The sequence below is a fragment of the Barbus barbus genome (genome assembly GCF_936440315.1).
Source record: "Barbus barbus genome assembly, chromosome: 2".
Taxonomy (NCBI): Eukaryota; Metazoa; Chordata; class Actinopteri; order Cypriniformes; family Cyprinidae; genus Barbus; species Barbus barbus.
This window is the reverse complement of record NC_136730.1, coordinates 18,663,228-18,689,167: the sequence shown is the minus strand read 5'-3', so window position 1 is coordinate 18,689,167 and position 25,940 is coordinate 18,663,228. Positions and strand designations below refer to the sequence as shown.

General features: G+C 38.7%; 1 protein-coding gene across 1 annotated transcript in view; it reads left to right on the top strand.

The window, feature by feature from the left end:
• Window positions 1-25,940, top strand: part of LOC306881805 (immunoglobulin superfamily DCC subclass member 3-like) — a gene marked incomplete at its 3' end in the record, with an annotated part of 76,410 nt that overhangs the window by 38,636 nt on the left and 11,834 nt on the right. Inside the window, exons 3-7 of the mRNA XM_079436086.1 lie at window positions 12,163-12,307; window positions 12,429-12,559; window positions 12,646-12,783; window positions 18,583-18,741; window positions 20,636-20,801. Coding sequence (XP_079292212.1) covers window positions 12,163-12,307; window positions 12,429-12,559; window positions 12,646-12,783; window positions 18,583-18,741; window positions 20,636-20,801 — 739 coding nt within the window. The remainder of the gene's footprint in view (window positions 1-12,162; window positions 12,308-12,428; window positions 12,560-12,645; window positions 12,784-18,582; window positions 18,742-20,635; window positions 20,802-25,940) is intronic.

Sequence of the window (25,940 nt, the reverse complement as noted above, 5' to 3'; positions counted from 1 at the left end):
TGGGAGGGTCTGACAGCTTTCTGATTTAATCGAAAATATCTTAATTTGTGTTCCGAAGATGAATGAAGATAAGCTCTTGTTGCACTACAATTGCACTACAAAAAACAGTTTTGTTTTTATTTAACTGGTTTTGCACTCTATATGCCATGCGCCTTATGCCGCTTTATCTATTTCTTTATTTTTCTACAATGTTCTCATTTGTATAGCTGTATAGTTGTATGTACATATGTTTAAACTGTATTATCTGTATTTGAACGTGTTTAATGTTAACTGTATGCACCAAGGGTCTGAGAGTAACGCAATTTCAATTCTCTGTATGTATGCGCCGTACATGTGGAAGAATTGACAATAAAGCAGACTTGACTTGACTTGAAGGTCTTTGGAACAGCATGAGGGTGATCATTAATGACAGAATTTCCATTTTTGGGTTAATTATCCCTTTAATATTAGTAGGTCCTCATAAATCCTAGTTTCATAAAATGGCTACAAGATGTACAGTATGTGTTGATGTTTGCATAACCTGACATCCATCCATCTGTTAATCATGGATGGATTTTAACTACTAATCACTATTAATCAACACAACACTATAAATCATAGTTCTTCCACCTCATGGGATAAATCAATAAAAGTGTGTTTAGGTCAGCAGCAGTAGCTGTACAGGACCTCAGGGAGCTCTACAGGAGACAAAGAGTAGATTGCTGGCCCAAATAAAAGAGAACTTTATGAAGTTAAGTGGAGAAATTGATTTCAGAAGCACTGCAGAGCAGCTCAACATGTCACACAGGAGGACAGCAAGATGAAAAGATTTGAAAATATGAAGAAATAAGCAGCAGTAAAGCCGGGCTCACACTGTGTGATTTTTAATAGTCTTTTGCGATTGTTGCTTGTCACACTGTACGAACATGATCCCCATGTCAGACTCAGTTGTCTTAATGTCAGACTGTACGACAGTCAAGACGTGACAAAAACGGATGTACTCAAGAAGACTTGTCCGGAGTTTTACGTCATCAATACGTGACCCACGTTCTCTCGCTATAATGGTAGCTAGCAAACAACAGCAACGTGTAGCGTTAGTTTTATTAATTACATGCCTTGATGTAAAAAAAAAACAAACGAAAAAGACGACGTGTGTGGAGCAAGTCATGGCTGGGCAAAAGAGGACTTTATGGACTTCCAGTTCTACAGAGCGAACTTAAGGTAATTTTGTTATTCGAGTTTAAACATCCTGCCCCTTAATAAATAAACTTTAAGTAAACTTTACTTTGTACATATATTGTTTTTACAAATAACGAAGTTGAAGTTTGAAGTTGTCACGCTAATTGCGTCATCAGGTTCAGTGCTCCTATTGGTTCTTGGTTTGACGGTCGTCGTAGGAGATGTCACACTGCAGGAATGTGTCTGAAATCTTCTGACACTGCCAGAATTTAATCGGAGGAAAAAATTGATCGCAACGGCCATTAATCGGCTGTCGGTGAACATGTCAAACCAGCGATCTAGACAACCGATTTTAGCCTAGGATTATAGGAATCTTTTAGGATTTTAGGATTTTCAAAATTTGTCTCAGACGACCAAATCGTGGCCAAAATCGCACAGTGTGAGCCAGGATTTAGTTATGTTTCAGTGGGATTCTTGCTACCCATGCATGCATTTTAAAGGCATAGTTCACAGTAAATTGAAAATGATTTCATCATTTACTTGCCCTGTTTGGAATTTAAAACTTTTGAGCAGCATAAATTGTCACACAACAAGTTTTCTACAGGTAGCCATGTTCCATATTCCACTTGTGTGCATTTTGAGTGATTGTGAGGCAATTTTATGGTGCATGTACAATAAAAGGGATGGAAAATCATGCAGGTTTTGGTCAATGTAAGGGTACCCAAATGATTTTTGGGTGAACTGTTCCTTTAAGTCTCTCAGCATACCTGCAACAAATAAACGATTAATCTTGTAGACGCTTAAACAAGATGACCCCATTTTCTGAGAGGTAAAAAAATGCAACCATGTCCCTCTGAGAGAGTGGAGTAGAAAACGTAGGATGACTTTGGAAGTCATATCACTTATTTACCTGTGTGTTAACAGAGTAGTTTTACTCAAAGATGACGTGTGAAACAGGTTGCTCCTTCAGTGGTGCACTGAGAGGCTGTGCAGATTAATCACTGTGTGTGTGCCTGAAGGTGTTGCTGTAAAGCTGCACATCTGCATTTAAATGCGGCTGGGAACTCTGTGCATGGAAAATAATATTTTGGTGCGACTATTTAAAGCCTGTTGAGGCAATGCTACTTTGCACTGAAATAGCATCATATACATATGCATTATTTATGGATGCCATCTCCGTTATAGCGCTTCGCACAGAGAGGAAAAGAAAGCAGCCTAATGGACCACCCAGAGGGGTGGAGCTCGCTGCATGTGTATATCCTGGCCAGAGGAAAACTGCCCCCCCCCGACTGAGCCTGGTTTCTCCCAAGATGTTTTTCTCCATTCTGTCACAGAGCGAGTTTTGGTTCCTTGCCACTGTCGCCTCTGGGTTGCTCAGTTGGGGACACTTGATTTCTAGCGATTATCGTCAATTTGATTTCACAGATACTATTTAAACTAAACTGAGCTAGACAATGACATCACTGAATTCAATAATGAAATGCCTTTTAACTGAAAATTGAGTGTTTAATCTTATTATTATACATTACTGACACGCTATCCTCCAATTTGATAGTTAAGTGCTTTGACACAATCTGTATTGTTAAAAGCGCTATATAAATAAAAGTGACTTGACTTGACTATGTAGTGAAGTTAGAACAGTTTTTGACGGTGTTTAAAAAAATAATTTGTAAATGTGTGTTTGCATGTATACATAGTTTCTTTTGTGTTCTTGTGTCAGAGAGAATCCGTCATCTCCTCTGCAGGTCTTTCACATCCATCACTGTGGACCGGAGCACCTCATCACATGCTTGAATATTTTTTTATAGTCCATATACTTGACACATGAATCTAGTTCTGCCTTAGAAATCACATCAGTCTTTTCTTAGTGCCTCTTTTCCTCCATTGCCGTCTCCAGTGTTATTACATTCGACTATACCCTGCTCACTCTGACATGCAGAGCACTTGAATTGAATACCTTGTCTGAAGGTGCAGCGCATTGCTGTCTATATGACATCTATACATTTTGAAAACAGTATTTTATGCTCACCAAGTCTGCATTAATTTAATCAAACATACAGTAAAAACTTTTGAAATTATATGAATAAAATATAATCATATATTATTAATATAATTTTGAATATAATATAATAATGAAATAATATTAATATTGTGAAATATTAGTGCAATAAGCTGAATTTTCAGCATCCTTACTTCAGTCTTCGGTTCACATGATCCTTGCAGAAATCATTCACATATGCTAATTTGGTGCTTAAGAAACATTTTTTATTGTTATCGATGTTATATTTTATTATGTTAACAATATAAAACGGTTGTGCTTAATAGTTATGTGGAAACTTAGCATTTTTAGGGTTCTATGAATATGACGCTCAAAAGAACAGCATATATTTGAAGTAGAATTCTTTTGTAACATTATTTACTGATCAATTTATTTAAAAAAATAAACCAAAATTTACTGATCCCAGCCTTTGTATATGTTATAGTGAGATAAATCATCATAATAGATTGAGGGGTTTAAAATTTAAACGGATTGACTAAAAATTGGCTTCTCAAGAACATGTATGTACAGTGTACAGTTGTGACTCTGGTCAGAGTTTTGATTTCCTGTCCATTTCCACAGTGATTGTCATGGTGAAATCAACTGCATCCAAGCAGCACGTTCCAACCAGTTAGGCTCTTAATGTATGAATGGAGGGAAAGATCTCGCTCTCTCTTTCTCTTTCATATTCCTCTTAGCCCTTTCAATTAATCTCTCTGTTTTTCTCACGCACACACACTCACGCTCCTTTTCTCAATTTCTCCCTCCTCTCCCCCCCTATAATTAGATCTGGTTAATTTACACTGTGTGACGCTCTGGGAAGAGGCAAGCTGTAATAATGTGTGTGTGTGTGGGTGGAGTGGGCTATTATGGAGAGGGGTATAAAACGGCTCTGCTGGGACTGCTGAATCCAAACTGCTACTGCTACACCCGCTTAGCTTGGGTGTGTTGGTTTGAGTATTGAGATTCATACTGGCACATTGTGTGTGTTTATATGTACATGCTTCACCTGTGCATTTGCATTTGATCTGCGGAGTGATTCATCTTATGCTAAAATAAGTCTGTTTGTGTGTTTTCCTGAATAAACGTATCTGTGTGTGGCAGGAGTGGTGGGCCTCTACCAGTTCCAATTTTTATGTATGAGTGCAGAAGGCAGGGGCCCTTAAGGGGGTTCTCTATGTGGGTGGGTGTGGTTTCGACGAACACATTGGATGGGCTTGGCACTGACACTGCATTTTTTTGCTTTTCTGGAATTCCATCTTTTATACAGTTTGCTCCTATTTTGAAGCATTCTTCAGTGCATGTTATTCAAAGGCCCTCCATAATGAAAATATAATAATTTGATCCACCTTTTGATCAAGCCCTCTTATTTTTCAAGGCCTCCTCAACCACTTGTCACGCATCCTGCCCGTTTAGCTGCGCTGCTCCATTCCAAAGAGGTGGCATCAAAAAACGATTGGCTAATGGCACACTGTTACAAACTACTCTCCTGCTGTGAAAGCAGTTGACAGGGAAAAATATGGTTTTATAGACTTATAAAAATATAGACGACTTCAATTTCTTATTTTCCTGTTAACTGCTTTTGCAACTGCCAGAGTCACACCTCTATAGTTTTATGGACTCTATATTGTTCTATACCAGAAATGTATAGACTTATTGAAATACATTTGAATAAACAAATTAAATACGGTTATAATTAAATTCAAGCTATTTACATTTGAATCATTTAAGTACATTTATTTTAATGTTAGTTTTATATTTTTTTGTTTGTTTGTTTGGCAGAAAAAATGTGTTCTGTCAGGCTAACTGTGCGTTCACACCGCCGGCGTCGAGAGCGTCAAAATTCGCCCTGGCCGCCCTGACTGAGACGCTGTAGAAAAGATTCGTGGACGCGCTGACGCTCTGACGTAGATCGTATGCTCGTCTTGTATTTAAAGGAGCCGCAAAAGAAACAAGTACGTTGAGCCAATGAAAAGCCATTTGTGTGGTGTGGATTTGTGTTCATGGTTAAGTGCTAGTCTAATTTCAACATTATAGGAGACATTTACTAGCCTTGGTCTTTAATTAACATTAATTTGTGTGCAGCCTACATTACAAACTGTCCAGATTGAAGTGTAGCCTTAATGTAATTGGTCAAATCGGTGTTGTTTTGAGCAAATAAATTGCATTCCCGCTGAAAAACAAACGTTGTAGCGGGAAAATGTACCCTATCATTTTTATTTATTTATCTCCCTGTACACAAACAGGGACACGTCAAATATTATCGGGAAACCCGCCACAGCAATAACTAATCTCTCTTCCATTTTGCATGGGAACTAATGTGGTCGGAACCAAAGTTTACAGAACTGCGTTCTCTGGAACCCTCTCAAGCGGAGGACTTCTACATTCCGATTGGTTGCCGCCCAACCGCGTCATAGCTCATTACCATAAAGTTGACCTGATTTCAACTCTCCTCGACGCTCTCACCGCCCAAGACTCGCCGCGCCGCTCTCGCCGGAGCTCGCCGCCGGCTCTCATTGAAAATGAATGACTTCCGGCCGCTTTGACGCTCTCGCCGCCGGCGGTGTGAACGCACAGTAACAGACCAATTTTGACCCCCTGGTCCATTCTTGTTTAGAGAAACCACTTTTCACAATCGAGTGAATTTCAGATAATTAAAACTTTCACCCTGCAATTTTTAAAAATTACAATGCATTTTAATGTACTATTCTTATGTATCTGTAAAATTTAAAATTGGAAAGATGGCATTTGAAAATAGGATTTTGATCACAGGGTGTATATATGTTTTAACAGGTGTCTCTAGGCCACGATTTGACCGCAGAATGTTTGGGGGAGGCTGCAGGTCACCAGTAGTGATGGTTATTCTGATAATTGTCTCAAGAGCATATAACTGCCGTAGTAACCTGCTGTAGACACAGCTTTGTTGATTAGAAACCAAGCCCTGGTGCTCTGAGTGGTTGTGTTTTATCCTCTTGTTATGCAATGTCCTCGGGTGAGGACATCGGGACTCAATTTCTTTGAAAATCTAAAAAGACATGAATGAACATGCATGGGCAAAAACAACAGATTTTTTAAATCACCAATACATTTTTAGTTTAAGATATTTTTTTTTTTTTACCAAACTTTGTATAAAGATGATTCTCAACTATGTTATAACAGAATGATTCAATGTACCTTTTTTCTTTCTGCAAAATGTGTAAAATGGCCGTAAATGGGTTTTCTCATAAACAATGTATCTCTAAACTAAATCTAATTTACGTATTAATGTGTTTTTGGGGCAACATTTAATGAAAAAAGTGATGCTCCATGGCTACAGCTGGAACCTCTGTGGAACTCGGTGGTAAAGGACAGAGCATCGCAGGGGGTCCAACTATCATATTGCATTCTCTTTATCAGATTTACCGTATACAGGTGTGTGTTTGTGACTGAACTTCCAATAATACGTTACAGTTTTTGATGTAATTTACATAAAAACTATAAGAGCAGTCATCAAGCAGTATCAAGTGAATAAATAACACTTTTATGCACAGCAATAAAAAAAATCTGAGAATTTAATACTTAATATTTGCTTTGTTCTAGCACCAGGATACCTTGATGGTTGAGGCTGTAAGGAATGTCTGTTTAAAATTTAATCAGCTTGCTGCTTGCTGTGAATCCGTGAAGAAGAGAGGTTGGAGCATGTCAGGAAATGGCACTTTTCTCATTAGGGCACAGCTCAGAAGCAGTGATGCTGAAACACTACCAATAGACAAAGAGATGAAAACAAGGAGAGAGAGACAGAGTGCAGGAGAACAGAAGGACGGGGAGGGAGGAGGAGTTCACAGAGAGATACAATATGCTCCAGTACTCCCACTGGTTCAGCCGCTACACTCTCAGCCATGACTGTTTGTGTTTAGATGTGAAATTGAGAGATGTGCAGGTGCCAGAGTGAGGAAGGGTGCTGGGACTGAAGCAACGCAGGGGTTCTTGCTAATGAGAAGCTAAAAGCTCAAAGCAGAAGACCTGATAAAACATAACTGAGGAAACATTCTTGACAGTAGAAACAACCCACTCTGATGCCTCAAATACAAAACAGAAATTAATACTCAGAACTTGCCTTCAGGAATTGTTTCTGTACCTGAAAGAGCGGTGGTGTAAGGCCATTGGTTTGATTCCTAGGAAGAGACAAACCTAATAAGACCTACCCTGGAAAAACCCCTCTTTGTGTCAGTTTGGCCTGTCTATTGCCATTTGTGGTTGAAACAAAAAATTGCAAATTAATTGCATTTTTTTAATGCTATTTTGCACAGAAGAATACAATAGATGGTCTTATACCTGTGTTTGCCTATGATCACAGTAAGAAGACTTTGATTGCATATATTTGAGAAATATGCTCTATGAAACACAATGTGAATGAATACACAAATGATATAAATATGAAATCCATTCCAGCAGCTCAAATTACAAATTATTATTCTATGCTTACAGTTATGCTTAAAGTTTAAGGCGTATTCACACCAAGCACGATACTATAAAGATAACGATAAAGATATAGTTCTAAAAATTGTTCTCAATATTAAAGGTGCCATAGAATGGAAAACTGTATTTACCTTGGCATAGATGAATAATAACAGTTCTGTACATGGAAATGACATACCGTGAGCCTCAAACACCATTGTTTCCTCCTCCTTATGTACATCTCCTGAATGCAAAAGACCACTGAAAAATAGGCAAATCAGAACATAACACCAATTGTGATGTTACAGTCAGGATCACTAATATGTATGCCCCCAACATTTGTATATACCCACCCATGTTCTATGCCAGCCGCCAACCGAACCTGCACAGCCGAATCATCAGAAGTTCTGCAGGTATGGTGAAGAAACAAGCGAGGACAACAGCGAAAATGGCAGATCATGGAAATAGATGTTATGTTCCAGGGTGTGCAGGGGATGTGAAGTGCAGGGATGGGTTGGTGTCTGTGTTCAGAAAGGCACGGAAAGTAAATAACGCTTTCTAATAAAATAAAGCGAGCCACTAAAGGGACATGGTTAGCTTCTTGCTAGCGGTAGCCTGTTACATTACAGTACATAAGATTTCACTTACCACATAAATGGAGTAAGGAGAGATGACTGAGGATGATGGTGAATGATTTACAGATCCTGAGCACCACTGACAAGCATCTGATCTTGTAAAATGTGTGGTAAGTACTGCCGCTCCATGGTATAAACAGAGTGTGTGCGATTGCGAATCTTGAAAGTGAAACTAAAAAGTCATTGTGCATTCCAAAGCAGTTTCAATGCCCCGCATATTAATAGCGGCTCACTGATGCTCGTATTTTATTTACAGTATAATTACCCAACGATAGAACTGCACGAGAAAGTATTGACATATATATATATATATATATATATATATATATATATATATATATATATATATATATATATATATATATATATATATATATATATTTATATATATATATATATTTATATATTTTCCCTGTATTTCCTTCCTGCTGTGTGAGCTACTGAAATGAGCAGCACTGTGAAACAGCCAATCAGAGCAGAGCTCAACATTATTATTCACGACTCTTCCAAATAAGGTAATAACAGACCATTTCATTCTAGGGAGAAATCCTAGGGTTTTAAATGGACATGTAAAACCGTTTCTGGAGATTTTTTTGCCCTTACCTAAGCCACATACCTTCTGTGTAGATATCAGAGAACAATTTAAAATATTGTATCAATGCATTCTATTGCACCTTTAAAGAATAGCAGAGTGCACACCACAGCTATAACGATAAAGGCACAGAGAAACAATATCATTGGAATCACTTTCAGAACGTTTTTTTTTTTTTACAGATGATGAACGATAAAAACAGCAATTAGAATCAATCCTGCTGTAATGGGCTTGAGAATTTAGAGCGGTAGACGAGCATGTGCTCAGAAGAAACAGATGATATCATCCGCCGGTGTGGGCACTAATACAGTTATCTTTATAGGTATCGTTCTCTGTGTGAACGGGGCTTAAGGCAAGAACATAGTTTTTAACACTGAACAAATGCATGTTAATCATTTTGTTCACTAGTTTTTACCTGTCTATATCTCAATCTTCCAGTCTTTGGTGACAAATGCTGGATCTGCTTCCATTTTTTTTTTTTTTTTGAAAATCCATTTTACTCTTATGTACATCACAATATGGAAGAAATCATCTGTTGCTTGGTACTTCTGTTTTGACACGATTTTAATGTTGCATGGTAGTTGCTTTTACCTGGTTTTTGGTGGTCCTAGCTCTTTTAGATGGTTGAACAAGTACCCTACCAGCTGGCTGGGCCTGACTCAGATAATACACAAACTTGGTGAAACTGGTTAGGTTTGGTAGACCAACTTGGACCAGTAATAGAGCACGTTTAAAATACAAGTTTGATCTTGACTTGGTTTTTTCAGAAGGGTTGTGAAAAAGATGAATTGCAGTGTTATTTAATTGGGATTTAAATATGATGTCTTCTTGTGATGCTCACAGTTTCACTAAAAAGACTGGCATTGATCTAGACATGATGATGTTTAAAAAAAAGAGAGAGAGAGATGTTATATACACAGTAAATAATAAATGAAATGTTTTGGACACATTTGTGGGAAAGTTGATTGAAATCACAGTGGAGTGATAAATAATAAAAATAGAAATAGTGGAGACAGATAGAGAGAGATTCATTCGATTTATGCCTTCCTTTCTGTGTCTCACATCTCCTGCAGAGGCAATCAATGAGATATGTGTGAAAGCCTTGAAAAGATGCCTTTCTGGGAGCCCTTTTCCCTTCCTTCTCTGAGAATGCTTTTTTCCCTCTCGCTTCTGCCTGCCTTCTTTGACTCACACGAAACAAAACGACCAGTTACAGAAGCACCACTGTGTGAGTTTAAGCCGCCAAACACCACCCGGAGTTCCTTCTGAGCTCGATGATGCTAGATTAGCTGGAAAAGTATATCAGTAGGACACAAAAAGAACACAGAGAGGTAAGTGTGAGAGGACGCAGAAGGGGCCCAGTCCTCTTGTTATGCTAAGAGTGTTCCGAACGGTCCCGCTTGGTTCAAGTTAATTACGACCAACATTTAAATAAGAGCACTTGTCTTGAGGACGGTGGTTGGCTGCGGGAGAGACAGACCTCGTGCTAATTGTGTTTGTGTTTCCAGCTCCTCCCCTCCTCTCTAGCCCTCTCTCAGTATGAGCTCCTGCGGGACACGCTGTGTGAGCCGCAGCCCAATGAGAGGCTTTGGAAAATCACTGCCTTATACGGATCTGGAAGGGTCCAAATCCTGATCATCATACTGTAACTGGTTGCTTCTGGCTTTTCTTGTCCTGCAGGATAGATGGACTTTCATTGAGCGGCATCTGACTGCTGAAACAACAGTCCACCTATATGCTCCCTTTCAAATGCTCACACGCTTTCTCTGGTACACAGTGGCCATGAACAGATGCAAATGCACAGTTTTGTTTGATTTCATGTCTTTGAGCAATGAAAGTAAGATTCTAAAGCTGTGAAAGAATAAATGATCAGTTATGGAATCAATAATTATTAATAATTATTTTTTTTATTGGCTCATTGGAGGATGTGTTTTTTGTTTTTCACTGATGGGTAATTTTGTGGTAAAGCAGGCCAGATTAAGAGAGGTTCAGTCAAGATGTTTAAATCCTAATTTAAACATGGAATGTTAAGTATATACAGTATATTATCATTATAAATATGTAAGACGGTTTGGTAAGACACTTCAGATTTTTTTGAAGAAGTCTCTTATGCTTACCAAGAATGCAGTTATTTGATCAAATATACAATAAAGCTGTAATATTGTGAAATATTATTACAGTAACTTTAACTTAATAAACAGTAACTTTAACTTTAATATACATTTAATATACTTTAAAATGTCATTTAGTCTTGTCATGGCAAAGCTGAATTTGTAACAGCCATTATTCTGTCACATGATCCATCAGAAATCAGTTTAATATGCTTGATTTTGTGCAAATAAACATTTCCTAATATTATTATTTATTGGATTTTTGAGCAAAACTCGTCACCAAACACCAATGACTTGTACATAAGGGTACTGTCGTTTTAGACACGTCCAAAACTGTTGCAACAGAGATGGAAATACAGTTTTTAAATACATGAATTATGTTTCCATCTTTGTTGCCACAGTTTTGTTAGCCTTTTTCTGTTCTAAAGAAGGGGGTGTACCAATACTTTTGTCCTTATAGTATCTATACAAGTCATTAGTGTTTGGTGATGAGTTTTTGGCTCAAGGTCTGCATTTAAAGTCACACCAGAGGTGTTCAGCTGGGATCAGGACTTGGCTTTCTGCAGACCAGTCAATTTCTTCCACACCGATTGAATCAATCATGTCTTTTTGAACTGTGCCTTATACACAGAGGCACTGTCATGTTAGAATAGAAAAGGGTTCTGTCGAAACTGTTGCTATAAAATTAGAAGCACACAATTCCGTAGAATATCATTATATGCTTAAACATTAAGATTTGTACTCCTAGAAATTACTAAAGTAGTCAAACATGTTCATTAGAAGGGGGGGGGGGCAGTACTTTTGGCAATATAGTGTATTTCACAGTGTTGTCTTTCTTACTGCAGCATCAGATGAACATTGTATACCTCTGAATATGTGAATAGATCAGAGCACATCAGATCTTGGATCTTGTATTATTAATTGTCTGGACCAGCACTTTGTATACTCTAGCACTTTGTTTTGGGAAGAGCAAAGTTCTAGTTTCACATGGTGGGAGATTGAAAGGCCCAAATAAAACATTTTTTGTCCTACTTCATTACTTTTGTAAACTGTGCTTACTGTGAGGGTGTGGGCATATTGTTCTTTTTAAGTGTTCAAATGGTGGTATTTTAATTGCATTTACGTGGGTGAACTTAATATGTGTATGAAGGGTTAAAGTAATCTGTCGTTCTCTGTGTCTTTTGTCTTCAGCAATGGCAGATTTTCATGTGCAGCCACGCTCAGTGCGTGCAGAGCTGGGAGGCGTTGGGCGATTTCAGTGCCAAATACATGGCTTGCCTGAGCCAGTCATCAGTTGGGAAAGAGACAGGCGACCCGTGGATACCTCTGATGACAGGTATTACCGTAAATACACATGCTTACACACAATGACTTTTAAAGGGATGTACCCAGTGTTATTGGCACATACATGTCTCCCTCTCACTGTGGGCCTGTCTGTGTCTGTCTTTTCTGTGCAGGTTTACTCTGTTACCCACGGGTGTGCTGCAGATAACTGGTGTTCGCCCTGAGGACAGTGGCATGTACTGCTGTGTTGCACACAACAGTGCAGGAGTCAAACACAGCGCAGGAGCTCAGCTCACAGTCTCAGGTATGCTCAAAAATTCTTCTCTGCTTTCTTGAGTCTTTCCACTTAATTTTCTTTCTGTGACTCGCTTTACCTTTTTCTTCCTGAAGGCTCCCAGTCATCTGTTTACAAAGAACCCATGATCCTAGTGGGCCCTGAAAACCTCACTCTCACAGTTCACCAGACCGCCATCTTTGAGTGTGTTGCCACAGGTTATCCTCGCCCAATTGTTTCGTGGAGTAGACTGGGTAAGACTCATTTAAGTTTCTCTCTGAATTGCCTCGAGTGGCTCTCACAGCAAAACCCAGCGCAGCTCCGACAAGAATGCTGCTGAGAGCTTTAATATGCTCTCCACTGCACACTGACTATAAAACACCCAATCAACTGAAAAATAGAAAAGGGAAAAATCTCCTCCAGCAAGGTAATGTAACATGATGGAGGATGGAGATGAGAAGAAATGAGCCGATGCATCTATATCTAGAAAACCTTCTCTTAAAAAGGTTCTAAATTATTTACATATCCTAAATTATTTAATAATCTTATTTTTCTCCCTAAAGTCCACTTATGGTATTAGTTAAGGTGTCTTGTTTAGTAATTTAGTTAGAGTTAAAAGCGTACAGTAGTTCACTCAAATCTGAAAATTGTCATAATTTACTCCCCCTTGTGTTGTTTCAAATCTGTATGACTTGCGTTCTTTAGTGGAACATAAAAGAAACGTTTTTTTCTTTCAGTGATGTTCTTTAGGAATCGATAGATTCATTGTATGGTCAAAAACATACTTCAGAATCAGTGGCATAGCAAGTCAGCCCCGGGACCACATGCAAAAACATTTGTATGGGCCACCTCAAACTTTATAGGATGCGGGCTCCACATCAATCTTTATTGTTGTCTTTTCTGAGGTAAATAACTTTGCATGAATATTCACAAGCTGTTTTATTGATGGTTTAAATGATTGGAAATAATATTTAACATTCATTAGCCTATTTGTAGCGTGCCGGTGTGTTTGCAGCATGTTTGGTAGCATTTTTGCTTTTAATATAACACAAATCTTAGCATTTAAATTTTCAATTTTATTATGAAATACAAACAATAAATGTGTTTTCTGCTCTTTAATGTGGTGTGAGATCACTGCATTTTCCTCAGTTCAAGCGACATGTGAATCAGTCATCTTTTCCTCTTTTCTACAGCACAAAATAAATATGAATGAATATCAGAAGACGTTAAAAAATCTGAACAATTTACTAAAATGAATGTCTCATGAAATCGATCAATTAGTGTTTCGAAAATTTTCCATAAAACAGCTTGTGAACAATCATGACAGTCGTAACATAACAACCTACTTCAGTGGTGCCAACAGTATAACTTTGCCAATATTGTTTTATTAGTTTCATAAATCATTTGTTGTCCACCACAGACTTTTTAAAAAATATATATTTTTACTATATTCTAAAAATCCTGTGGCACTAAACGCTGCCATATTTACTATAAAGCAAACAGACTCTTGGCACAGCCGCCCGAAAGAAAAAAGAGAAAAGCTACTCTCTACTCACACTTTAGTTGTAATAATTTCATTTAGTTTAATTCTCTGGGTCTTTCTTTTGGCAAATTCATTTACAATATCCTTGTTATTTCAATTATGGCTTTGTGTAGTCTCAATGGAAGGAATCGCTACTTTTTGATAATCTTTCAATATAAGAGAATTAAAATGAAAGAAAGAGAATTAAAACAGTGCAGGTGTCGCTTAAGCTAGATGTGATACAGTTGTGATAGTCTTTTAAATTAGCTAGCTACCAACCTCACAAAGTGTTTTTTTTTATTAACTATTATTTTATTTTACCATGACAATGCAGTGCTTGCATGTAATTTTAGAAAAAGATGTATTTCTACCACAGTCCTTCTGGAATTTGCCACCGACTCTTAGATGGTGTTATGTGAGGTATAATCCAGTTTGGTTATATTAAATGGGCAATCTTTGGTCTAATTAATCTATTACTTGTTCCAAAGCAAAAGTTCTAAGGCATATTGATTGTGGCCAAAAATTAAGAATACATTCGTTTTAAATAAAAGGTCCCCCTCTGCGGTCCCCCAATCTGCACGGGCCCATATGCACGTTGTGCATACCTTGCATACCCATATGCTACGCCCCTGTTCAGAATATATTCTTTTATGTTCAGCAGAGGAAAGAAAGTCATACAGGTGTGGAACGGCATGTGGGGAGTAAATGATGAGAGAATTTATTTATGGGTAAAAAATAGTCTTGGTGGACTGGGGAGAGTACATTCTGTTAGAGCAATGGTTTTCAAACTTTTTTTAAGAGCTACTTAAAAAAAAAGATTTTTTTCTTTTTAAACAGATAGATAGATAGATAGATAGATAGATAGATAGATAGATAGATAGATAGATAGATAGATAGATAGATAGATAGATAGATAGATAGATAGATAGATAGATAGATAGATAGATAGATAGGAAATATTAGAATGGAGGCTTAAATAAGTTTGAATGGCTTAGAAATAGTACATAGAACCATATTTTGTCCAGTCCATTATAATTAACACAATGTCAGTCATCATGATTTCGAGAGAGAATCCCCCATTAATATGTGGATGTCACTCCTGAAACTTTGTACCGTGTATGCCACGTGAAATTTAATCTATGAAAAACAAAGCACGGAGCAGCATGAAAAACAAAACTTCTAATTCTGAAAGAATTCTAATTCTGAATCTAATTCTGACTATAAAGGCCTAAGAAGCAAAGAGCACTTCCTTAATATTCACTAATTTAAGTTTATTGCCATCTCAGAAAATTCTGTTATAATCAAGGAACTGCACAATTATTTTCTTATTTATATTGCGTACACTTTGTTCATTATAATGAGAGGATTTGCGAGCTTCCAGAACTAAGGACTGAACAAAAACTATGGCTTTTTGAGTGGATTCTGAAACTCCTCTGATTGGCCATTAAATTCCAGAAATCAACACACGTGCCTGTGTTTGGCTACAATGCTCAGCGCTGTAAATCAGCACGCAAACACAAATACACATTGTATTCTGCCGTAAGGTGGCTGCAGCTTACTTTCGCTTTGTTGTTTGTTTATTTAAAGTTAAGTTTGCCTGCAGGCGTCCCATTTTTTTTTTTAAGTCTTGTGACCCATCCGAGGGTCACGACCCAGGGTTTAAAAAACTTTTAAAATTTCAGTTTTTTTTTACTTCAGAATGTCATGTTCAGCTCACTAGCGGTTTCTGACTGAAAATAGTTTTATTTTTTATTTTTCAATGTACCAAAATGTATCAGATGTTCAGCAAGAACTCACCATTCACCCAAGAATCTGGGGGCGTGACATGTTTTCCACAACAATGTGAAGCAGCACTGTTTTCAATATTCATAATAATAACAGATATTACTTGAGCACCACATTAAACATATTAAACTGATTTCTGAATGATCATGTACACTACACTGAATACTGGAGTAATAGCTGCTGAAAATTGTAATGCTGATTATTGAAAATACGTTTTAAATTGTAATAATATTTAACAGTATTACTGTTTTTACCATATTTTTGATTAAATAAATTCAGCCTTAGTGAGCATAAGAGGCTTCTTTCAACAACATTACAGAAATCTTACCAACTCCAAACCTTTGAACATCACTGGCATAGTACATCAATCTTGTTTAGTTCGAAAGATCCAGAAAATGAAATTTTTGATTATATGACCATATTTAAAAAGATGGCTGTTGTATTAAAGGAATTTACAGTCCAATCTACATGGATTTCACAGATCAAATTGGCTGATACTGTACAGTGAGATTAGTTTCTGTGTGAAAAATAGCTCATTTATTTTTAAGCGTGCTCCGAGTTCTAAAGCCACACACTTAAAAATGGTTTCAGTCAATTTTGGTCATTGAACGTTCTTTGCCACATCTGTCTGTCTTATCTTGACAATGATTAATGGAGATAAAAACAGTGTCTCATCTTTACTTCTGAGGTGGTGTTCGAGTGATCGATGTCGTTTTTGTGTTGGAACATGTTTATATCTGCATTTATGTGTGTGTGTGTTTGTGTGTCCCTGCATTAAAATAAGGAAAACATTTTTTCCTTCTGAATCATCCCATCTTGAGGCCTGTAGCATTTAGTTTTTGCATTTAAATAACCAGTTCAGACCATATTTATGTGTTTTAAGGTTAATATATCATACTTACATTTACTCTGACTCATACCAACTGCTCTCTCTCAAGCAAGATTTCACGGTAAGCTTAGTAATGAATGTGATAGATCTCCAACAGTTAGTGATTAATGCCATTCTGCATTTATATCATCATCTTTAGGAGCAAGGGCTTTTCCTGAGTTCCGTTCGCCTCAAATGCATACATCCAAGCTGATTCACACCTAACTGTATTCGCACACATTATGGGGTACAAACATGTTGTCAAGGAGTAATAGATTAGCCAGTGATAGCATCTAAGAAGTAGTAAGAATAATGACACAGACAATAATATGAAAACAAAGCAACAACAATCCGATAATGCGCATTGGCTGCAGATTTGCCATCAGGTTCAGTATAGCTGCTGCAGCCTCTTCTTAAATCTAAACTTTTTTTTTTTTTCTCACAATTTCTTCAATTTCTGTAGGTATTTTTGCTGAATAGAATATTTCATTGTTAATTATTAGTATTATTCATTAAAATGACATTATTATTATTAGTTGTATCCCTTTTACCCATGTTCCAGTCTTGATATTCCCGCATTTTGAAAGGACGCAAGACTAGCTGGTGAAACTGTTTATTAAAGTGGAGGGCCTGGTTTTGACCTGGAAGACCTGCAGAAACAGTCTATCATGTTCCAAATTCAGCTTAACCACTCAGCTGAGAATAGACAGTTTTTACAATTTGACATGTCCTGTATAGAAATCACTTCAAAACTTTCGAAACCATTTTCATCGTTTTTGTTTTTAGAAGATATTTCGTCAGCAGATCAGTTAGCATGTTGTTAAAGGCTATAACTGTACAATTCGTTAAGCACACTGTATATTTACTTCTCTTGCACAGCCTCATTTTTTATTCCTGTCAAAAATGAAATATGTTGTTACTCTGACTAGGGTCTGTCTGGCACATGCTGTACACACACACACACACTTATGTCAGTGTCTCCATGATATTTAATTGAACATGCTAATTAACTCATGAAAGACTAAAAGTGTGTATCTCTAAAGACAGATAAATGTCTATCATTATCGGTGTGAAACCGAATTGAGAAGCTTCAAACAGCTGCTGACTGAAAAGTGGAAATGTTTGTGTAACTCACAACAGATGAACTGCACTCTGCCGCAATATCTAACACTGTCTGTAATGTCATTTTGATAGGCACATTAGCAAAAGAGAATGAGAGACCTGAGAGGCCAGTAATATGAATGGAAGATGTGATTAGTGGGATTGTTAATTTTTATTAGCACTTTTCCTCACGGAGTGTCCAATTGCAGCTGTAGTGAGTGAGATGATCTAGACTGATACGATTTATAGTAGCTGATGCGATTCAGTGCTCATGCAGAAGTGTGTGTTCTACACGCGTATGGGAGATATCTATGGTAACATGGTATATCCCGCGTCACTGGCATTCATAGGTCGTCTCGTATGTCCAAAGCCCCTCTTTCTAGACCCTTACTTTATCTCTGTACACTTTTTATATATGAGAGGTGGTGTTTTTTTCTCTCTCATTCTCTCTGACTCTTCCTTTCTCTTAAGATTTTCCTCACCCCAGTGCAGAACAACGGATGGTGCTTCGTGCTCCATAATTAGTCACATTTAACCGGTGCTGTTAAATTCTAAGGCTCATCACATGCTTCTGTTGTCCTGTTAAATTTATTTTGAGTTTCTCTGGGGCAGGAAATGATTTTATGGCTGGATAATCATGTGATTCTATCTTCTCTCCAATGCCTCTTTTTATTCCCTCTACTGATCGCTTTAATTCTCTTTGAAATGATCTTTATGACCCCTTTCTCTTATCTTTTGTCTGTCTTTGTCAACACTATGCCTTCAACTCTCTTTCAGATGGCCGGCCAATAGGAGTTGAGGGTATCCAGGTTCTAGGAACAGGAAACCTGATGATCTCTGATGTCAGAGTTCAACATTCTGGCGTTTACGTCTGTGCGGCCAACAAGCCAGGAACCCGCGTGCGCAGAACTGCTCAGGGACGCCTAGTTGTGCAAGGTGACTCTTTCTTTGAAACAAACATCCCAAAACTGCAAACTTTTTATAACTTTTAAATGAGACAAAATACACTTTTAGTGATGCTACAACACTGTGTGTTGAACAACTGTATCTAAACATATTTGCTTTGAAAGAGATCAAATAAACAAATTAATCAAATAAAACAAACATCCTCTAAAATCTGTGAATTATTGTGATTTTGAACCAAACTAATTCAATTAAAAGAATCATATTGACCAACAATACAAGAGAGGTTGCACAGCATTGGCGTTTTAGTGTTATTTATATATTTTTGTATTGTTTATTTAAATTTTGACATGGCTTTTATTTTTATATTTTCTGTTTTAGTTTAAGTTTTAGTCATTTTGTTGTGCTTTTTGTAGCTACATTTGTATTTAGCTTTATTACTGTTTTAGTGCTAGTAATTGTAGTACTTCAGCTTATTTCGGTAAGTTGCCAGAACAACATTTCATATTCAAGTTTTTAGTTTAACTACACTGCACTAACTATTTAATTATTTTCAAGCTACTGAAAAAATTTTTTTTTAGTAGCATCACTACTTGTAGTTAATTACTCCTGAGTAACAATACATACTGGAAATGCCTTTGGCGTTAGCGGCTGTAGACCATGATAGCGGGAGCAGCGCTGTAGGTGTAGCTGAGAATTGATATGATCTTAGTAGCCAGATGGTGTAGCAGCCTTTTGCCCACTGTAATACACTTCATTTACCTTAAAGAGATGTAATGTAAAAATGTAAGGTAAAAAATTGGTAGTAAGAAAAAAATGAAATCCATGGAGAGAACTAAATGAGAGAAAAGAAGGAAGAGATGTCTCAGATGATATATCTCAGTGGTACATCAATACTCTCTGCCTCAACCCTTCCCCCATTCTCTCTCTCTCTCTTTCTCTCTCTCTCTCTCTTTCTCTCTCTCTCTCTCTCTCGTGCACTCAGGGATAAGAGAAGAGAAAAGAGAGCACTAATTTGCAGGGCTGTGAGATGCACTGGACAGACCTCTGAGAGCAGTTAGAACCTCTATTATCATTTATTTATTGAGAGAAGCTGGTAACACAGAAAATAAAGGAGAGAGACTGATAGCAAGATCAACACTTGCCGATTAAAGGACTTTAATAATTAAAGCCATTGCACCCTGAATGAATATGAAGGTGCGATGTTAATTAAAATGGATACAAATGAGCAAACGGTTGCTAATCAGTCAGCAATTTCAAATTTTCCAAGATTAAATGTGTGCTAATTAAGCAGTAAATGACTATTGGATTAGCTACAATCTGTGTCATTTGGCAGCATTACCACGTGGTGAGTGAGGAGGAGGAGGGTATCTGGTGAGGCTGGGGGCAGCTGAAGGGTCTGGGGGGCTCAAAGAGGTGTGCGGTCCAAGTATCCCTTCCAAGCCCCCCACATCTGTTTTGCAGCGCTTAATCGGTTTTAATTTTCACACTGTGTCATTTATGGATTGTCAGTTTCCTCTCCTGGCCCTGGGAAATCTGTTTTTGCCCTACTCTAATTGAGTTAATCTGACGCTTTCTCTAAGTTTAGTCCTGTTACCACCCCTTGCTGTCACAATACATTCATTATAAATGTGATAAAGCCAAAGCCACGTATACAATCTCCCTCCCTCTCTCAGCATTGTGCTGTCGTTTTCTTCTTCAAATACTTCTATTGTCATTAATAGCATATACGGGACATAAGGAAATGGAACTGGGTGAAAATGGGAACATTAGTATAGTCACCTAGTGAATATACTGAGATATTTTCCAACAGATATTGAGGTTTCAGAAATGTCAAGCCTTTTTATTTAATGATCTCTTGTTTTGTATTGCCAGTAATGGAGTTCTCATTATCTCTTGCTTACTCTTCCTCTGTATCTTTCTACAGCCCCTGCAGAGTTTGTGCAGCCCCCTCAGTCTATTGCTCGCCCAGTGGGCACCACTGCCATCTTCACCTGTCTGGCCCAGGGTGAGCCCGTCCCACAGATCACCTGGCTGAAAAACGGACAAATCTTACAGCCCGATGGCCATGTCAAACTCAGGAACAACAACAGGTGAGCTGGAACAGGCCAGTGTTATTTATGTACCATTATTTATATTAATATATTTATATTATTGATATTTATTAATATGTTGGATTGGTTTCTTTTATTTATTTGTTGTACTTTTGTCTTATTGTTTTTTTTATTTTGGTCAACTTCCAGCCTATTTCATTTGCTAAGGCAGTATTTTATTTTTTTTCATTTTATATTTTATTTTATTTCAGCTTTATTTCAGTTCCTGAGTTCTGATTTTACTTTACAATAATAACACTGATTTTGAATTGGTTTTCTTTTCTTTTTTTCTCTTTTTGCGTTTTAGTAATTTTGTTGTGCTTTTGTCTTATTTTTTATTTTGGTCAACTTCAAGCCTATTTCAGGTAGTTGCTAAGGAAGCATTTGTAATTTTCTTTTTTTTCATCTAATATCTATAGAGTATTTTAGTTTATATCAGCTTTATTACAATTCCTGAATTGTAGTTTTAGTTTACAGTAACAACACTGAAAAAGCCGTGATATAATATAGCTTAAATTTTTTTCCAAGATCTCTTTCCATGTTTTATAAGGAATGTGGTAAGCTAATGTATAATCAGGAATTGTGTAAGCTAAATTAGTTTTGCTTACATAGCTGTACGCTGCTATCCATCGATTCCAGAGTTACTCATTTGCACAATGTAATTTATTACATATGGAGTCACCTTACAGAAGGCTTTAGTGAAGGCCGTCACTGTTTGTGTGATTGAAGGACATTTTTAAGTTGCTGGTTGTCCTTTTCTAGCTACAGTGTTATGACAACCATGTTAGGACGCTACTTGTCGAGGTCAGTAGGACACATTGTCCTGCATTCTTCTGATCTAGGACGTGTTGTGTCTGCTATGAAAGACACTCAGCTTTCTGTTTATCTTTGTTATTAGTTTTTCCGTCTGCTGCTTTGGTTATGATCATGCCTTTGGAAATGAAACTTGATTCCTTGTCTGTCGTTCTAAATGTTTTATTGCCTGGGATTTTGTTGTGGTTAAAGAGCATGTTTACGATGTGAGAGGAAATCAATTTCATCAAGGTTAAAATTTATAACAGCAAAGATAGAGTGATACTTTTCATTGCTAGAGGAAATCAATTAGGAAATACAAGAAGGCTGGGACAGGCATGGCCTAACTGGAGTAAAAAGAAGCAGGTAGGCAGAGAAAGCGTGCAGGAGTGAATAAGTTGGAATCTATGAGTCTGAGTAGCACCATTAGCTAATTGACTCATAAAGTGGAGAAGGGAGCAGAGCGTGAGTCCGTTCCTCTTACACACGTTGCTGGCCCATATGTGTTGACACATGACATCAATTCTGTGCATATTTAAAGAATAACACACAAGTTGTGTAATATTGTTTTACATTTTAGTGTGTAATTTCTGTTTGTGTCTCTTCCATCACCAAACTGATCTCCAAGACTCATTTTAAAAATACGTAGTAATAATAATTATTTGAGTGTTGCTCATGTCATGATGTTATTTGGTTTCATAAGGGTTAAAAGTGATTCTAAAGCCCCGTTCGTACCAAGAATGATAACTATAAAAATAAATATATTAGCATCCACACACCAACAGACAATAATGTTCTGTGTATTAAAATGTACACTTATTATAAACCTATTAAACATACACACAAAATGACAAAACGTACTCGGTTACTGTCATAACCTCGGTTCCCTGAGATACAGAACGAGTACTGTGTCGCTAAAGACGCTATGGGAAAAAGCCTTTTTTCTCCTGAACTGAAGCCTTATTCAATCATGCAGTGAAACTGCATGACTATTGGTTCGTGCAGTGTGTAAAAAACGAACCAATGGGTTGGCAGCGGAGCTGCACGAGCCTATGGCGACAAAGCCCGCCAGAATGGGAGGCGCCATCTGGCCATAGAAGCGGCCGTTTCGCCATAGGATCCTCAGGTTACTTTGATTGAGGTGATGACTGAGTCGTGCAGCTACCTGGCACGGCAAAGTCCGCAGTATTCGTTCCGTATCTCAGGGAACCAAGGTTATGACAGTAACCGAGTATGTTCCCTGTCGATACTCCACTCGTACTACGTCTTGTTAAAGACGCTATGGGAACACAATTCAATCACGCCGTGCTAAGGTAGAGGAACGACTGCATAATATACCTCCATAAGCATTTAATGCCCATAGGGAAGTGCAATAGTATACTCCGGGCTAAAGCGAGCTAAACTCTCCGTAACTCTCCGTTCTCCACTCTTCCCTCACACACTTGGATAGCAACAATGGAAATTATGTAAGGCTGCTATTCATTGACTATAGCTCAGCTTTCAACACTATAGTCCCCATCAAGCTGGCATCTAAACTCACAGACCTCGGCCTAAACTCCTCACTCTGTGACTGGATTCAAGACTTCCTCACCGGCAGACCTCAAGTGGTGAAAGTTGGCCAGTTCACCTCAAACTCCATCACTCTGAACATAGGAGCTCCACAGGGCTGTGTCCTGAGTCCCCTGCTCTACTCTCTCTACACGCACGACTGCGTGTCCTCTCACAGCTCCACATCTATTGTCAAATTCGCTGATGATACTGTGGTTCTGGGCCTCATCTCCAACAACGATGAGACCGCATACTTGGATGAGGTAGAGAGACTCACATCATGGTGCCAGGACAACTGTCTCTCTCTGAATGTGAGCAAAACTAAAGAGCTGATCATGGACTTTAGGAAGAGACAGCAGCAGCCCTACACTCCTCTTATGATCAGTGGGACCCCTGTGGAGAGGGTGAGCAGCTTCAAGTACCTCGGTGTAAACATCTCCGAGAACCTGACTTGGACTACACACATCCAAACACAGGTTAAGAAAGCCAGGCAAAGACTGTACCATCTGCGACAGCTGAGGAAATTCAGGGTCTCACCAGCAATCCTGAAAACTTTCTATTCAGGGACCATAGAAAGTGTATTGACTCAGTGCATCTCTGTGTGGTATGGAAACAGCTCCAATCAGGACTGCAAAGCACTACAGAGAGTTGTGCGCTTAGCTGAGCGCATCTCAGGGTCTGCTCTCCCCTCTCTGCAGGACATCTACCTCAAACGCTGCAAAAATAGAGCTGTCAAAATAATCAAGGACTCAAATCACCCTGGTAACCGTCTATTCACTTTGCTTCCATCTGGTAAGCGCTTCCGTAGCCTGATGGCAAAAACTGAGAGACTTAGGAGGAGCTTCTTCCCCCAGGCCATCAGGCTCCTAAACTCTAACTCTGTGTCATAACATCACTTGACTCCATGTAAATATCACCATATCAATAAGCTATTCATAATTTTTCTCTACCTCATATTGCTGCTATTATATACCCTGTACAACTTTTTTGCACATTAGTTTGCACATTCCTCTTAGTACTATTTAAGTCAACAACATACTGACCTGCACATTTATATTTATATTTTTTATCTTATCTTTTTATTTTATTCTTTTATTTTATTTTATTTTTTCTACTTTTCTTCTCTTAATATTTGTATACTTTATAATTGCATTGTCCTTGGAGCGGACCTGACCTACATTTCACTGCTGGTTATACTCTGTATAATTGTGTATGTGACAAATAAAACTCTTGAATCTTGAATCTTGAAACTCATAGAGGTTATGCTTGGCCTGGGTGATCGTTCCATGTAACTCCTTATGTACTCAGTACTTCCAGGACCGAAGTATGCAAGGAACCCACCAGAGAGCTTGCAGTCAAGAATTCTCTGTCAGGATTGTTCCCACAACGTATGCATTTACGCTCATCTAAGCAGAGAGGACCCTGGCCTGTAAGGTCGGTACGTCCAGGTTATAAAACCTAGCAAATGTGGACGGTGAGGCCCAGCCAGCCGCAGCACAAATCTCTGTAATCGACACACACCGCTAGACCACGCCCATGATGAGCCAATGCCTCTAGTAGAATGGGCACGTACTCCAATGGGGCATTGTAGGCCCAAAGAAGAGTACGCCAGCATAACAGCATCCACTATCCACTTAAGAGAGTCTCTGCTTCGTGACCGGCTGCCCTTTGGCGCAGTTACCGAAGCTAACAAAGAGCTGTTCCGTACGCCTAAAGGAGGCGGAACACTCACAGTAGATCCTCAAAGCTCTGACAAGGCATAACAAGGATAACTCCCAGTCCTCCTCAGGAGGAGGAAGAGCGGAGAGTGTAATGACCTGAGCTCTGAACAGAGCTGAAAGTACCTTGGGTACGTAACCATGCCTTGGTTTCAGGACGAACTTGGAGTCGTTGGGCCCGAATTCCAGGCAGGCAGGGCTAATAGAGAGCTCCTGTAGGTCTCCTACTCGCTTAACCGACGCTAGTGCTAATAGCAGAGAAGTCTTCAGCGACAGTGACCGAAGGTTCGTAGACTGTAGCGGCTCAAAAGGAAATGCAGGGGGCAGGTCCCATGTAGGGACGGTAAGGGCCCCAAGCGGATTCAGCCTCTGGGCTCCCTTCAGAAACAGACAACTGAGTTGTATCTGCCCACCGATTAGCCTGCTATAGGGGCATGAAAGGCTGCTATAGCTGCTACGAACACCTTGAGTGTGGAAGGGGAATGTCCTTTATCCAGCAGCTCCTGCAGGAAGGACAGAACCTCCGCTAACTCAGAGGTAGATGGGTTTTTACCGCAGTCTAGGCACCCAGTGGAGAAAACGGACCACTTAAAGGTCATAGAGGACGTCTCGTAGATGGGGCTCTAGCCTCAGAAATAGTGTTTAACACTCGCTCTGGGAGGCTGGTAGGCTCCAGTCGAGTGGCCAACGGTGGAGAGCCCACAACTCGAGCCGAGGGTGCCATATTGTTCCGTTCGCCTGAGAGAGGAGATCCCGTCTCAGGGGCACGAACCAGGGGGCTGCTGCCAGCAGCTGAGTCAGCTCTGACAACCAAGGTTGGGTTTTTCCCACAAGGGGGCCACCAATAGAACCTTTTGTCCTTGTTCCCTGATTCGCCTGATGACCTGTGGAATCAGGGCGATCGGGGGGAATACATAAAGGAGGAGTTTGGGCCAATCGTGGGCCAACGCGTCCTTGACCTTCGAATAATAAATTGGGCAGTGAGAGCTGTCTTTGGAGGCGAAAAGATCTATTTTGGCCTTGCCAAAGATCTTCCAGATCATCCGAACCGTCTGTGGATGGAGCATCCACACCTCTGAGG